The sequence below is a fragment of the Erythranthe guttata genome, chromosome 2 (assembly GCF_056151865.1).
Source record: "Erythranthe guttata isolate IM_541 chromosome 2, IM_541, whole genome shotgun sequence".
Classification (NCBI taxonomy): Eukaryota; Viridiplantae; Streptophyta; class Magnoliopsida; order Lamiales; family Phrymaceae; genus Erythranthe; species Erythranthe guttata.
Genome location: NC_142534.1, coordinates 15649809 through 15664911, shown reverse-complemented (window position 1 = coordinate 15664911; position 15103 = coordinate 15649809). Strand labels below are relative to the sequence as shown.

The window sequence follows — 15103 nt, the reverse complement described above, 5'->3', positions numbered from 1 at the left end:
TAATAAATCAATATTTACATTATAATACAAACATGAAGCAATTTTTACAAATTCCTAAAACTCATCTATGACGTCCAATTTTTCAGGAACGGTCCTGAATGTTGCATCGATGTTAATTATAATATTAAAGCATAACATGTCTAAACCAATATGTTTTTTTCTTGAATTTTGGATGAGAGATAAAACAAAAATTAAATGTAATATTATACTATAATATAATATTTATTATAATGTGAGTTGGAGTCAAACAAGAACAACAAATTTGCTTGCCATTGTAATATTATATAATATAATATTTATTACAATAGCAGCCAAACACAATCATATCCCACGATTGTTCTTTTAATTATTTTGGAACACTTTAGATTTTCTTTAGACCAACTCACATCAAATTTTGTACCCAAATTTCAGATCTTACTATTTTTGTTATTTTATGTTATAAAATTAATTCAACTGTTTTTTCCTCCTAAAACAAAAAACTGAAATGCTAATTGTAGCGGGACTTTTACTGAAATTGGCTTATTTGCAGCGGTAGTCTCATTTGTCAATTTTCTAACTTTCGAAAAAAACCGAAACGCTCTCAACTAAAAAAAATCGAAAACTTAGAATTTGAAGCTCGTTCGACAAATTCAAAAACGAACAACGATTTCTTCAATTGCTGGTCCGAATAACTTTTAAATGGTAAAAAAAAAAAGAAAAAACAAAAAAAAAAAATTAAAAGTCTGTTTAATCGTGCTATACAGCACGAGAAGTTTCAAAAAAGGGGAAAATGTTGAGTTACCCGTGCTGTACAGCACGGGAACTTGGGTTTCAATTTTTTTTTTTTTTTCTTTTTTTTTTGTATTATTAATTTTCATATTCCTTTATATTATTAATTTTTATAATTTGGTAGGGTGATGATGGTGATTTTGACGAAAAAATTGATGATGAATGTAGAAACGAGTACAATAATCCGAATATGTGTTATCATGTTCCTTAAATAATTAGAAAATTCGATATTTAGAAAAAAATATTAAAAAAAAAAATAAAAAAATATTAAAACTTTAATCTCCCGTGTTGTAGAACACGGGAACTTGAATAATCTTCAAGTTCCCGTGTTCTGCAGAACGGGAACCTCATGTTTTTTGAGTTCTCCGTTCTGTAGAACACGGGAACATGAAGATTGTTCAAGTTCCCGTGTTCTATAACATGGGAGATTCATATCTAAATATTTTTAATTTTTTTCCCGAAAATAAAAATTCAAAAAACAATTTGAAGGTCCCGTTTTCTGGAGCACGAAAAATTGAATCTCCCGTTTTCTGGAGCACGGAAACTCGAAGAAAATTCAAGTTCCCGTGCTCTGCAGAACGGAGGATTCAAGCCGTTTGAATCTCCCGTTCTGCAGAGCACGGAAACTTGAATTTTCTTCGAGTTTCCGTGCTCCAGAAAACGGGAGATTCAATTTTTTTTACGAAATTCGAATTTCTAGAGAGTGTTTGGAATAGGAGAGAGAAATTGAAAAAAAAAATTTAAATGAAAAAGGTACCGCTGCAAATAAGCCAATTTCAGTAAAAGTCCCGCTGCAAATAGCAACACCCAACAAAAAATTATTGTTAGTTATTTGTTTATTTGATACAATCCCAATTTATTTCCACGTAATTGAATTAATTTTTCATTACACAGGTTAATCCATTTCTCTAATGATGACATAAGAATATAGGATAGTGTTTCCACATACATAAGAAGGTGGTCTTATCAACTAGACCTAAATCGGTAATTTCACAAGAGAAAATAATATTATTTGGGGTATTATATTACTTTATATAGTTTAACAAAATACACGTAGGAAATTATTATAATTGGAGTGTTCGGCTAATTAAATCCATGCTCAATTGATGATTGTGAAATAAATGTTAGTTGTGGTATCAAAGATGTAATAATAATTAAGTCGATGATTAATTAATTTGAGATTCATCTCCCTTCGTCACCTACCCAAAAACATTGGATCCAAAACAAGATGGGACGTATGCATCACGCAAATTTTAATTGCTTAACGTTTTCGTATTTCAGATACGTTTCGTGTTAGACACTTGCGGACATCTTATGGGCCGTTTTGCAATTTTTAAAATGTTAGAAACATGCATGTGTGAATAATAAAGTTTTAAATACTTTTGTTGTTTTCCTAATTATTAACATGATTTAACAAGTCAATTGCAAACTGATAGTTGATAGTAAAATTTATTTTGATTTTTTTCTATGAAAATAAATAAAGGAAAATTGGGTAAATTATGAAAAAAAAAAACCCTGAACTTATGCTGAATAACGAAAAATATTCCCACGTAGTAACCAAAACCCCCATCTGATTAACCGTTGATCAAGTTTTCTAACAGAAAATGTACATGTACAATCTATTATGCCATATGTTAAATAGGTGAGAAAAAAATATACCTGAAATTGCTTAAAGTCTATTCTTTGGAATAAAAATTTTTTTGTGAAAAGTCACATTGTAAGGGGGTTAGTGTAAGAGGGGAAAAACCTCAGGGGGTTTTTGGTAATCACGAATAGGTGGATGCGTTTTTGTAATATAATATAAGTTTAGGGGGCTTTATAATTTAATATACCCTTATACTTTTAATATTTACACGTTTCTCCCAAACTCCAGTATCTCTGTTTTCTGGACATGCCGTTTCATCGTATTTCATTTTCCGTGTCCGTGCTACTACATAGGAAATGATTTTGCAACGTTGCAAAACCCATTGCCCTTGGGGTATTTTTGACAATAAAAATAAAAAATGCAGGTTGAAAATAATAAATGGAAAATGCTGGAATAATCTTGTAATTAATAAAGAATTTAGAATACCCAAGGAAGAATACATCCTGTATTTGTGCCGTAGAGTATTAATGAACGTGATTAGAGTAAGATTAGGTATATAATTAATTATTAATTACTTAATATAGTCCGATGCAATAATTTACACGTAAACCAGATCAATTATTATCAATGATCAATTTGTGGCTGATTGCTTTTATAAATGAAATACTATCATCAAATACAAAAACCATATGTAGAAATAATAATATGAATAATGTTTTTCATATTTTTCATTAACCAACACTACATTCTTATATATATACATACATGCATGATCAATAGCATCAAGCAAATATTTTTTAATAAATGTATATAAAATCAAATTAAATATCCTAATGATATGTACAATTAAATCAAATATTGTATATAATCAAATCAAATATCTTTGGGGTTATCTCTAATACCATATACCACCCCAAAACAAGGGGAATTAGTGGATATAAAAATAGGTTTAAATGGAAAATAAATATTATTAGTCAAGAAAATAAGATTAATTATTACAATGAACAAATATATATTTCACATGTTACGTAATAACCGTCTCTTTTCAAATATATTTTTGTCCCGCATCTTCTATCGCTTGGATTTCCAATATTATATTAAATGCATTTTTTTTCTTCAATATTAACTTTATTAATTTTTTTTTTTGAAATAAAACTTGGACTATATTAATTTTCAGCTTCAAAGTTTACAATATGTTGAATCACCAAAGGAAGATTCAGCAAAAAAATTGGACCCGTAAATGAAAGTCGAGCTACTTCACGAGCAACTTGATTTCTTTTTTTATTAATATGCCTAGCAGAGAAGCCATCAAACCAGCCCTTAGCAGCAAGAATATCTGCGATAATAGTCCCATGCATTGATCGATCTTCTGTGGCGCCATTAATCGATGATATTACAGTACTTGAGTCAGCTTCAACAATAATTTTTCGCCAACCTTTCTCTCGTGCAAAGATCAACTTTAGCTTTCACCGACATTGGATCAAGACTTTGCAAAAGACAACGTGATGATCAACCTACGCATTCTCGCGTATGAGACCTAGCCACTATTTTGATACCCACACTCCCAGCGCAACATATTCAACATTAACCTTCTTAATTCAATTTTAACTATTAACTTTCTCTTATCATATTATTAAACGATTAATGTTATTTTTGTATTCTTAAGGCATTTTTTCTAAAACTAAGACACATTTACTGGCATTTTTAATACTTGTTCAAAGTTGAAAAACGACAGTTATATTTATTTCAAATTATGAAAAATCTCATTTCGATATTTCGGATTTATTATCTTTTTTTTTTTTTTTTTTAGTAAATTTCTTTTTAGAAGAATCTGGATTGAACTTGGGGGATTGCTCAACAAAGGGAATTCGAACTTGGTCGATCGACAAAAACTCACATGCTCCAACCTAATTGAAAAATAAAAATAAAATAAATAATTATAAAAATAAAAATAATAAAAAATTGATAATTGGAACTAGCTGTATAAAATAAGTGGGGGTAGGTTAGAAGTGGAGTCGAAGTTGAAAAGCGAAAGCTCGTATTCAATTGATTCACGTCTTATCAACCTTCATAAACAAACACCCCTTTAGAAAACAACAGATAAGCACAACCAACTATCCTCATTTTTTACTATATATATAATATTCAACTAGTCATCCATCACTATGGCAAGTGGCAAATTTTTTATTTTTTTAATTTTTATTATGATTATTATATTATTATATTTAATTTTTATTTTATATTTATTATACTTTGTGGGCCTTATGTTTTAAGTTTTAACCGCTTATGGGCCTTTTGTTGGTCTTTGTCACTTGGTCTATTTCCTTGTCGTCGGCTATCTCTAGTATTTTTATTTATTTTGGGCCTATCCCATCAAATAATTTATTATAATAAAAAAGCTTATTACATCCACCCCTGAGGTATGGTCAAATTATGAAAAATACCCCTCTTGTTTGGGTAATTACAGTCACCCCCCTTTAAGTATTTTTACATAAAATTTATGTAATTCGGTTATTTACCGAACTAAATTGTATATTCAGTTTGGTAAACGGTATGAAATGTTGGCTTACCGAAATTTCGGTTAACATCCCTAAATTTACTCCTGGAGGGGTATTTTCGTAAAATAATATATAATTGAGGGGTGATTGTAATTACCCAAATAGAAGGGGGTTTTTTGTAATTTGACCACAACTCAGGGGTGACCGTAATTTGCCCCAATAAAAATTAAAATTAACAAAGAGATGGAAAATATATATTTAATTTATAATTATATTAATTAAATCTACAAAAAAAAGCTCGTAAACTAATGAACAATTGAAGATGGATTCAAACTCGAGCTAGTTAAAAAACTCACGTGCAACACTTATAATATGACCTACAACGCACGCATCCAACGCACACACACCTAAAAAGATTCGAACTCTCAACCTCTCACCAAACACCACTATAGGAGAAGCTTCTAGTACCACTAAAATAAAACTTAATTGGTAAATATAATTTATGAGTTTGATATAACCAAATTGGTGGAAAATAATTCATATAGAAAAGTATACAAGAAGCTATTCATATAAATTGTAAAATATGATTTTCCATACTTGTGCAACTGGCCTCCTCTTCGTCGTCGTCATCGTCGTCTTCTTCTTCAAGCCTCATATTATTGTTTTCCATGGTTTGTGCCAAGAAAAGAGGAGGAAATTTTGATCAAGGCAAGGGAAAACAAGGAAAACTTAAACATTACAATAACTACCATAGGCAATTTTATTAGGGGACAAATTGAAAACTATCCTTAACTTAAATTAAATTGAGGTAAGGACATTATATTTAATGGTTCCTTGAAATTTTGTAAAAGAATCTATTAGAAAAATACAAAAAGTCCTCAAATTTTTGAAAAAACTCATTTTTTGTGAAATATTCTATCGTCTGCGATGGTTAAAAGGTGCGTTTTTGAACCTAAAAGCTACTCATTCGACATCAATACTAAAAGCTCGTTTTGCTCGATAAGGTAATTAAGTCAGCTCGATAAAACAATACGCATAAATAAAATGTAATTTAGATCTATTAAAGGAAAAAGAAAATAGTAATATAAAATATAAATAAAATTACAAAACTACATTAGTCCGTTCAATATGCTAACAAATTAAATTACACAAAACCAAACACTACTTAGGGGAAAACCTAAACTCCTTCCAATTAGGGTTTTAGCTCCATAAACCCCCATTTTCAGATTGCATCGCTCACTACTCGAAACCCCACTTCAAATGACAATCGCCGCCGCCAGATCCGTTTTCCGGTCGTCAGCTGTTCGTAACGCCGCAGCCAAGCTCGGCTTCCAACCAAAAACTGCTCGCACTCCGTTTCGACTTCCTTCTAGTACTCCGTTCGCTCACCGCCTCTTCCGGTACATCTTTATACATAATCACGTATATATATGTGTGTGTGTGTGTGTGTGTGTGTGTGTGTGTGTGTGTGTGTTTAATTTCAATTCAGTTCAATTGCATACTTACAACGAAGAAATTTAACATCTTATTGTTTGATTTTCCAATAATTATTTGGTGGCATAAATTAAAAGGAGTCCCGTTGAGATGAGTGCGTGTTTGGAGTCAATGCAGCCGTTCCACACAGCCACTGCCTCTGCATTGATGACCTCGATGCTCACCGCCTCCAGCTGCGGTTTTGCTTGGCTTCCTGAAGGTGATTTTTTGTTGAATTTTAAGTTTTCCTTTTAGTGATTATACCGTAAATTGTCAATTACTGTAAATTCCTGATAATATGTGTGTATTCGTATACATTTTGGTGATTTTAGGAATTTTGCCGTTGCATTGATCATGATTCAGTGTGTTGTTTGTGATGACTCGTTGCCTTTACGTATGTTTGTTTAAGGAATCTCAATATGTAAATGAATTTAAGAATATGATTAATACAACAATTTGCTTATAAATGACACAATAAATAGTATAATCCCCTTTGTGTGATATGAGAGATGGAACGGTGTGGTGCTATTGGAATGAGCAAGATTGAACAATGGGGTACGGGTTTGTGAATATTGACCTTTCTTTAGACCATTTTAATTTCCCCGTCTAATATGGAAATACTTAGAAAAACACGAAGTCCAAGTTAATGTTGGTCTAATCCTTCTATAAGCTGTTGAATTCTCATAGTTCTTTTTTAAATGAAGTTTCTAGCTTGCTGCTGAATTTTAATGACTTTGTTGTTGGAGAAGGATTCTTGAAAAGGGAATGATCATAAAATGGATTTTCATTCTAGTAGAAAATATTTGTAGACATAGTTCAACCGAGAGTTCTCAAACTATTCTCAAATCATTTTTTGCTAAGAAAACAGCTCCTTACATCCGTTGGCTATCCCAATAACCACAATTTAATCTCTAAGTGTTTAATTTTATTCTTTTAACACGACATAAAAGTTTTGTTGGAGTGACCCGTGAAAATGGTTATAATATTCAAATTCTCCTTTGAAGTATTCTTGGATAACTGTCTTAAATGTGTCACTCTATGCTTTCTTTCCATCATCTTTCTCCGTTAACCACAACTCAGTGAAATCTCTTCACTCCTGCTCTGCAGTAAACTCCTAAATTTAGTAAATGCTTATAGGTCTCCTAACCAGTGAATTTTGCTTCTTGATTTAGGTATCTAGCAACGACTGTAGAGCTCCCTTTTGCTGCCCTTACCATCATTCTATTTATCGGGTGAGTTAGATTTCTACTCGACAATGTCCTGATTCCTAACATTTGAAGTATCTTAGAGCTTATAGGATACAACTGAGCCTAGTAGTTGATAACATTTCGTTCTATATCAACCCTCTTTCGTGTTATCTTTCCTTCTCGTTTATGGTGAATTGGGATTGATAAAGATGATAACAATATGTCTTCCAGTTTCATGCTGTATTCCCTAGTTTATTGAGAAAACTTTGTATCCCAAGCCTTTGTCCTGATATTTATGAACTAGTGTCTTCTTCATTCGTATTGTAGGCGTTGACAAGACTAGATGAAGATGCAGAAGCAAAGAGCAATGCTTTAATTCTCTCTTTCAGAACACTATGTAAAAGAAGTCAATGCTTTACGTTGTTGAATAGACATCCTTTGACTCTTTTACATTTGCACAATAAATATCTGTTCTCATATCGAACAGCTTGATTAAGCTCTCATTAGTTAAGTTTCATTTTCTTGTGATTTATTTTCATGCGCTGAAGTCAGTTTAACCTCGTTTCTTCACATTAACTTGTTTTGTACATTTTCTACATAGCCAAAGTATGCACCAGATAGATAAACATTAGTATTTTTTATGAGCTGAAAATAGTCGTATCTGTGTAATCTCACTGATTGGGGTCACGATTAACTATATGGGTAATTAATGTCAAAGAAAATTAGATCTAATAATCAAGATTGAGCTTACAATTTTTTCTTTATTTAATCAGCTTGCTGTGATGATGTGTGATGAACTTGGGAAGGCAAGGAACATTTTGTGTACGAACTCTTCTTTCTAACACTGGTCGCGATCAGTGTTTAAATTTTAATTGTGCTGCAGAAAGACTATTAAATTTTTATTTTTTTTCGTGTTATAAAAGCCTACTCATGTCGTATGTGCTATAAGTCGTCTCCCTTTGTTGTTTTTATCTCTTGAGTCATTTCCTTCCATCTTGGAAACAAGAGAAGAAAATGCGCAATTATTCGAAAGTATTTCACGATTTGCTAATTGCCCTAGATTTTGACTGGAAATATGAACACGAAGGACTTGGATTTTTTTTTCTTTTCTTTTCCTAATAAATCATTCGATCGTCTTCTAATGAGCTTAGTTAGTTTTGTGAAACGGATGAGAACTGAAATGGATTATTTTCGTCCTTTCTTTTTGTTAGGTTGTGACGATGCATAATGGAAGTTTTAATGAGTCGGAGGCATTGCGTTTCTACTTTTGGTGTTTCTCGGTTTGTTTCCTGTTGATGTAATAACAATGTTACAGTTTGAATTCTGTGAATTCTCTCCTTTCTTGAGAAATATATTTGAATGACAATATGTCTGCACTACAAGCATTTTTTATTTGTAGGCTAATTCTGTGCTTCCTAAATAGACAGTAGTGCATAGGTAATAGTAACGAGTCATCGCACGCAGCTCGTCGAGTCATGATAAAATACAGTAGCAGCAGAATCTCTAAAAACACAATGAACTGGTTCGCGTATCGAACGTAATTTCTCTCTGCATACTTATCGAGAAAATAACAAGCCTAAACAACGATTTTTATACATTTCTCTCTGCATACTTTTCGAGAAACTCTGCACCCGGATCAAAAATCCATTGTCATGTCACATTTCATGTAGTGAAAAAAAAAATTAAATTGGACACAGTTTTAGCAAGACAACCCACAGCATTCCTAAGTAGCTTCTCTCTGTAATAATACATATAAACTTAGTGGCGCCAGCTGTTTTGCTTCTTAGCTTCGAAAGAGGCTCCGTCGTTGAGCATGTCTTGAGCATCAGTCTCCATTCCGAGTTTGGACAAGGCAAGAGCCTGCATGTAAAATGCCGTGGGCCACTCCGACAGGCAAACTTGAGCCTGCATAGCATCTCTTAGCGCTAGCTCCGGTTGCCCTATCATTAAATACGAGAGGGCCCGCCTCACAAACACTGTTCCAGATGGAACCGGCATCATCAACACCAGCTGCATATTCGAAAAAAAATAATGTAGACCATTTTTTTTTATTTAGTTTCTTATAGTTGCTAATATACATAATTCAATTGTTCAAAAAGAAAGAAAAAGAAAATCTACGGTACTTGAAAAATAACAAATTTGTATATTAAAATTGAGGGTGAAAATCGGGGAGAACAAAAAAAATCGGAAATTGAAATGAAAAAAAATGTTATAAAGTTGGAAATTTCGGATTGGGATCGGCACAATTCAAAATTCCAACTTTTTGGTCAGATACAAAATCGAATTGAAAATACGAATCTAATATGTATTCCAATCCCGTTCCCAAAAAATTAGAAACCGGAATGAAAAATTCCAAAATTGGAAAATTTCGGATCAAATCGGCAGAATTCGATAAATACGACTGGGGGCTAGGTCAAAGGATCTCTACTTTGGTTATAATCAGGGAATATATAGTCACCACTTCTTTTTAATTGCCAAATCGGAATTTTCATCCGTTGAGACGAGAAAAAAGAGAGAGAAAAAGCAAGTAATGCACAAAAATAAAAACTTGATGACTTAAACACTCTTTCAAAACCATGACTCGAGATTGGCAGCCAATTAATTCTAAGTAAAAGAGAGAACGAGACAAGCATTTGGTAAAATTCGATACCTTAGAGTAGTATTCGATAGCACTTTTGAAGTCCTTGTCCCTGAATGCAATATCTCCAAACTTTTTCGTATTCAACATATCTTGAACTTGTTGTGTCCATTCTTGGAAGGACAGCTTCACCATTACAACATCAAGTGATCGTCATGTAAGAACGAGCAAATTTTCAGACACGTGTATTTTATTTATTTATTTATTTTTAAAAAGGGAAGAAATAAATAAGCTCACCTCATTCTCAGCACCCTCTTCGTCTTTATATCCAGTTTTGAGAAGAATATCGTGTATGGCTGTAAGATCCATTCTCGCGCACGCCTTTCCGAGTGGAGAAAGCATGGTGGGCAATGATACCACTGGTGTTTTCGTCAGCCCCATCAGCACAAGTGATGCAACCTTTTGTCGAAACCAAGAATACATTATAAATTATAAGCACTTAAAAAAAAGAAAGAAAAAAAGAAACGGAATAATTACCTCCTTTTGCTTTTCGAGGGGTGCGACAGAAGTAACAAGAAACTTAACATCGGGCCTATCTCTGGCCTCGTACTGGAGACACTTTGACGCAAGTTCGACTAAAGCAGTAGCATCTTCGTTGGCATATTGTCCTTCCAAGGAAGAATCCATTAGCAATAGAACGTTCTTTCCTCTTATCAAATCCAACGCCTGGATTTACAAAAAATCACTGTAAATCTTCTAGAAGCACTTCGGAAATCAATGACGATAAATCACTTGTATTGTATAGTGGTATATTTTCTCTTAGTTTTATTATGCTAAGATAAGTAGTCACCGAAGAAAAGGTTAAAAACATAATCACAAGTTACTTTTGAAAATGTATACAAATTTTGTATATATGCTTTAGAGCAAAAAAACACTATTATAGTAATAAATGCACTATACATGGCTAGGCGGGATATGCTTTCCGCTCAAAAGGTCCAGAAGAACTGTTCCGTAACTGTATATCACACTTTCTGGAATAACCCTGCCTGCAAAAAAAATAATAATGTGTAGATAATTGATAGTGAGTCAAATGCATATGGAGATACTTGTAGCGGGGGGTGGTGTAAAGAACGACACTTTAAACAAAGGCCAGAAGTTCCTAGTATTTTCAAACTGATAGATTACGTAGAAGAAATTCTGAGGGGCAGAATCGTCCTTAAGAACTAGGTGAGAAGGGTGAAATTATAGTTTAAGCAGAAACTGCATATTCAGTTAAATTTCCTCGATTTAGATTTTGATAGGAATCTCGACGACCATATATTACGCGGAGACCAAGAGTTATCAAACTTAATAAACAAAATGGAAAAAAGAAAACAAATTTTAAAATAGTTGTTGACCGTATTTTAATTGTGAACGATAAGGCAGAGCTACAAGGAATACAAAATATACCTGTACGCAAAAACTCGGGAGGAGTGTAAGCTAAATTGGTGCTATAACTCTTCCCATCCCTACTGTTCTTCATCAAACCAAAACTCGATAATCTAGGGTCACCTTCCTGTAATACAACACCTTAATTCAATAAGTACCGCGAACAAAATTGAGAGAGAGAGAGAGAGAGAGAGAGCGCTTTGGGAAGACGAAGTCCTAAACATAACATATGTACAACACAAGTACCTCGTCGAAAAGAACTCTGTAAGCATTTAAGTCGTGATAAATTTTCCGATTTTCAGCAGTGCAGTGTTCAAGAGCTTGCGCCATGTGGTACGCAACTCTCACACGCATTTCCCATGGCAGAGGCTGTTTCTCCCCTGCAGCAAGACATAGAAAGTTACACACTCAAATGGATACATAACAAATGAAACGGAAACATATAAAGTAGTTAAGACGTAACTTTGGGTTGATAGTTTATATGCTTAACTCGTTTATTCGGGAAATTTCAGGAAAAAAAAATATATACTTCCAACAAAATAGAATACATTTTATTCGAAACAAAAATCCAATTAAGTCTGCCAATATATGACGAGAAATGAAAAGAAACCATACAGTGAAAGAGATGCTTTGACAGAGTATCATTTGGCATGTATTCAGCAACTAATAAGCGCTCGTCTCCTTCGGCACAACATCCGATTAAGTTCACCAATCTCTTATGCCTAACCTTACCTACTCCAGCAGCTTCTGCCTGTAAATATATATACACAATTACATACATCTTAGAAGCATAACAGCATCATCAAAAACCGAAAAAAAAAAACAAGAATGGAAGTTATATGTTCCATCTCGATTATGTCTGGTACTAGTTCATAAGCTGAGATGAACGAATAGATTACTCACCGCAAACTGCTGAGGGTCGGGCCACGATTGCTTTGAGAAGCGTTTAATGGCGACGAGGCGATTACTCCGAAGCTTACCTTTGTAGACAACATTGGGCGCTTTCTCTCCACTCTCGGAAACTATAAGCTCGCTGCTGAAACCGTTTGTTGCGCCGCGTAGTTCCGCGAGTCCGAATTCTCTGAATGCGGGTACTTGATCTGGATCTACTTGCTCCCCATTTGCTTCATCACCACACAATAGTCATCATCACAAAAAAAATAACCAAAAAAAAGCATTGCATTTTTGCAAACAGATCGTGTGCATAAAAATAAATAAATAAATATGTGGGCACCAATCATAAATAAATTAAATATGCAGTACGGCTCCAATTTGACATTGCTAAATGCTAATGTTCAATAACACAATCCATCTTGAACAACAAAAGGCCACACAAAATATCAAGTGATTGCCACACACACACACACACACACACACACACACACACACACAGAGAGAGAGAAGTAAGGAGAAATACCCAGATCTGGTTTGGAGTCGGGCAGCGAAGGGTCCTGGTCGGGGGACTGGACATTGGCAGTTTTGGACTGAAAACAGCCCATCTCACATTCACTCACTAACTCACTGAGTCATGTTTATGGGTTAAAAAAAGAAAGCTCAGTTTTTTCTATATAGGTGCTTTCTCTGAACTAAAAAATGATTAGTCGATGGAAGAAGAGAGTTGAAACGACTGTGTGTGTGTGTGTGAAGGGGGAGGGGGATGATTACAGAGAGACAGCACCAGGCAGAGAGTGGGACGGAGGCGTCACATGATAAGTCTATGATTGGCACGTGAATTTAGAGAGAGAGAGTTTGTGTAGAGAGAGAGAGGGAGCAGTGTGGAACTTGGTTGTTTGTGCGTCAATCTCTTCCATTTTTCATATTTGCAGCACCTGTGTTTTCATAAACTTACTTTCTCTGTTTGGGATTAAGTGTGAAATTCAAGGACACAGGATATTTACATAATTCATAATTATTATTACATCTATTTGGACTCAAATTAAGGACAAAATTAACTAATACAATAGGTTAGTTTTGTTAATATTATTACATCAATTTTGACTTTAATTAGAGATAAAATTGACTAATAGTCACTACACATTGACAATCATGATCAATAAGGACTAGAATTTTTGTATTTTTTTTCCCCGTTTAATAAAGACTTCATTTCAGTCAGTAAACATAGCGCATCCACATAGATCCACTAGTGTGTATGTCATATATTGTTCGCTCGCAAACACACCTCACACTGTTTTACGTGACAATTAACCAACAAAAATGCAAGGATTTTTTTTAGAAGTGAACGATAAACGTAATTTCATTCTTATAAAAAAATTGATGTATTTAGTATTATTGAAATTAAGAATATGAGGGTCTTTAGCTAATCCTCCAAATTTATTGATTTTCATTAAGGATTTGAACAATATAGTAACACTCCTAGGGCTAAAATAAAAAAAGAGGAGATGTAATATAATTAATTTTTTTTTTTTTTGAAAACTAATGTATTCATAAACAAAAACATTGGGAAATATACCAAATAGGCCAATTCATGTAATTGACTTGCCAATTATCGTTGGACGGAAATACCCTTGATTTAATGGATAAGATTGGTCAATTAAATTCCAACTGGATGTGCAGTTAAGTTGAGAGATTGAGTTTAAAGTATTTGAACTACGGTGAGTGTGACATTTTTTTGGCATTTCCACTATTTTGTTATTTGTTTTTTTGTTGGCTCAAATTGAATATGATGTTTCAGCTCGAAAATCGTGTATATTTTTATTTTTTTATTATTTTGAATAGCAATATCGTTTTTTTAAATGACATAAAATAGTATAAAAATATGATGTTACATAAAATATTTTCATTGAGATTATATATTTTTTTATATAAAAATAGTTAAATTTGTAGATTACAATATTAATTAAATTAATTATCAAAAAAAAAATATTAATTAAATTTAACAGATTGATAATTAAAAAATAACTAATAATTGGTTGAATAAGTTGTATCTGTCCAACCCAACCCACTTTACCCTAAAAGTTGTAGGCCCAAAACTGAATGGGCATTTTTTTAAATTAATATATCTTATTAATTAATATTGAATATAACCTTTTATTTTCATGATCAATGTTTTTTTGTTATTATAAATTTGACTTGAAATGACCAATTTTAATTGTAATCATACCCCCTTTTATATGTAAACCAAGTTTATTGTATGCCACTTCTGGTCAATTGGGTGATTATTAATCGTTGATTTGTACATAATCTTATACACTCATGTGTATGTGTGCTAGCAGAAAGTTATTTCACCATATTAATAGTTAAAAATCACCCGATGTATTTCATCGGGTGTAACATCTCAATGACCGTGTAAACCATATCGCCTCATTTTATGTTTTCATTACGTTTTATTTACATACGTGTTATTTTCACCCTCAAAGTATCTTATCTCATCACCAAATTACATATATTTCCTATTTTACCTCCTTTCTTCTTTCGCCTATATTTTATACAAATTCATAAACCGTCCACCAAAACTCCACCATTTTTCACTGAAATCTTTACCGCAAAAACCCACCCCCTCCATCTTAAATGAACAATATCTTCGTCAGATAAAAACGTCTCCAAAGGTTAACAGAGCCGAAATTCA

General features: G+C 33.0%; 2 protein-coding genes across 7 annotated transcripts; one reads left to right on the top strand and one right to left on the bottom strand.

The window, feature by feature from the left end:
- Nucleotides 1-5986: 5986 nt before the first annotated feature.
- Nucleotides 5987-8893, top strand: LOC105954788 (protein NUCLEAR FUSION DEFECTIVE 6, mitochondrial-like). Of its 6 annotated transcripts, XR_016029496.1 has the most exons (5): nt 5987-6251; nt 6423-6544; nt 7497-7556; nt 8285-8333; nt 8723-8893. XR_016029496.1 is itself a non-coding variant. In XM_088812896.1 (4 exons), exons 1-3 carry the CDS (start codon nt 6112-6114, stop codon nt 8302-8304), a joined length of 282 nt encoding a protein of 93 aa, XP_088669022.1. In that variant the 5' UTR covers nt 5987-6111; the 3' UTR covers nt 8305-8333; nt 8723-8893. The 6 variants fall into 6 exon arrangements, 3 of the variants coding, with proteins under 3 accessions (XP_088669022.1, XP_012833922.1, XP_012833921.1); XR_001172568.2 differs by lacking the exon at nt 8285-8333; XR_001172569.2 differs by lacking the exons at nt 8285-8333; nt 8723-8893 and adding an exon at nt 7839-8043.
- A 138-nt stretch (nt 8894-9031) lies between these two features.
- On the bottom strand, nt 9032-13430 carry BSK2 (BR-signaling kinase 2). Its single transcript, XM_012978466.2, has 10 exons — nt 12935-13430; nt 12421-12641; nt 12133-12268; nt 11764-11897; nt 11539-11644; nt 11050-11135; nt 10627-10815; nt 10387-10548; nt 10162-10275; nt 9032-9521 (listed from the first exon to the last, which is right to left on the bottom strand). The coding sequence occupies exons 1-10, from the start codon at nt 13014-13016 to the stop codon at nt 9270-9272; spliced, it is 1482 nt and encodes a 493-aa protein (XP_012833920.1). The 5' UTR covers nt 13017-13430; the 3' UTR covers nt 9032-9269.
- Nucleotides 13431-15103: the final 1673 nt, after the last annotated feature.

Coding starts and splice junctions, on each gene's coding strand:
- LOC105954788 (XM_088812896.1), top strand. CDS start 6,112: ATGACAATCGCCGCCGCCAGATCCGTTTTCCGGTCGTCAGCTGTTCGT. Junction 6,252..6,422: donor TTCGCTCACCGCCTCTTCCG/GTACATCTTTAT, acceptor ATAAATTAAAAG/GAGTCCCGTTGAGATGAGTG. Junction 6,545..8,284: donor TTTTGCTTGGCTTCCTGAAG/GTGATTTTTTGT, acceptor TTATTTAATCAG/CTTGCTGTGATGATGTGTGA.
- BSK2 (XM_012978466.2), bottom strand. CDS start 13,016: ATGGGCTGTTTTCAGTCCAAAACTGCCAATGTCCAGTCCCCCGACCAG. Junction 11,898..12,132: donor GTCAAAGCATCTCTTTCACT/GTATGGTTTCTT, acceptor GTCTTGCTGCAG/GGGAGAAACAGCCTCTGCCA. Junction 10,276..10,386: donor AAGAGGGTGCTGAGAATGAG/GTGAGCTTATTT, acceptor GTAATGGTGAAG/CTGTCCTTCCAAGAATGGAC.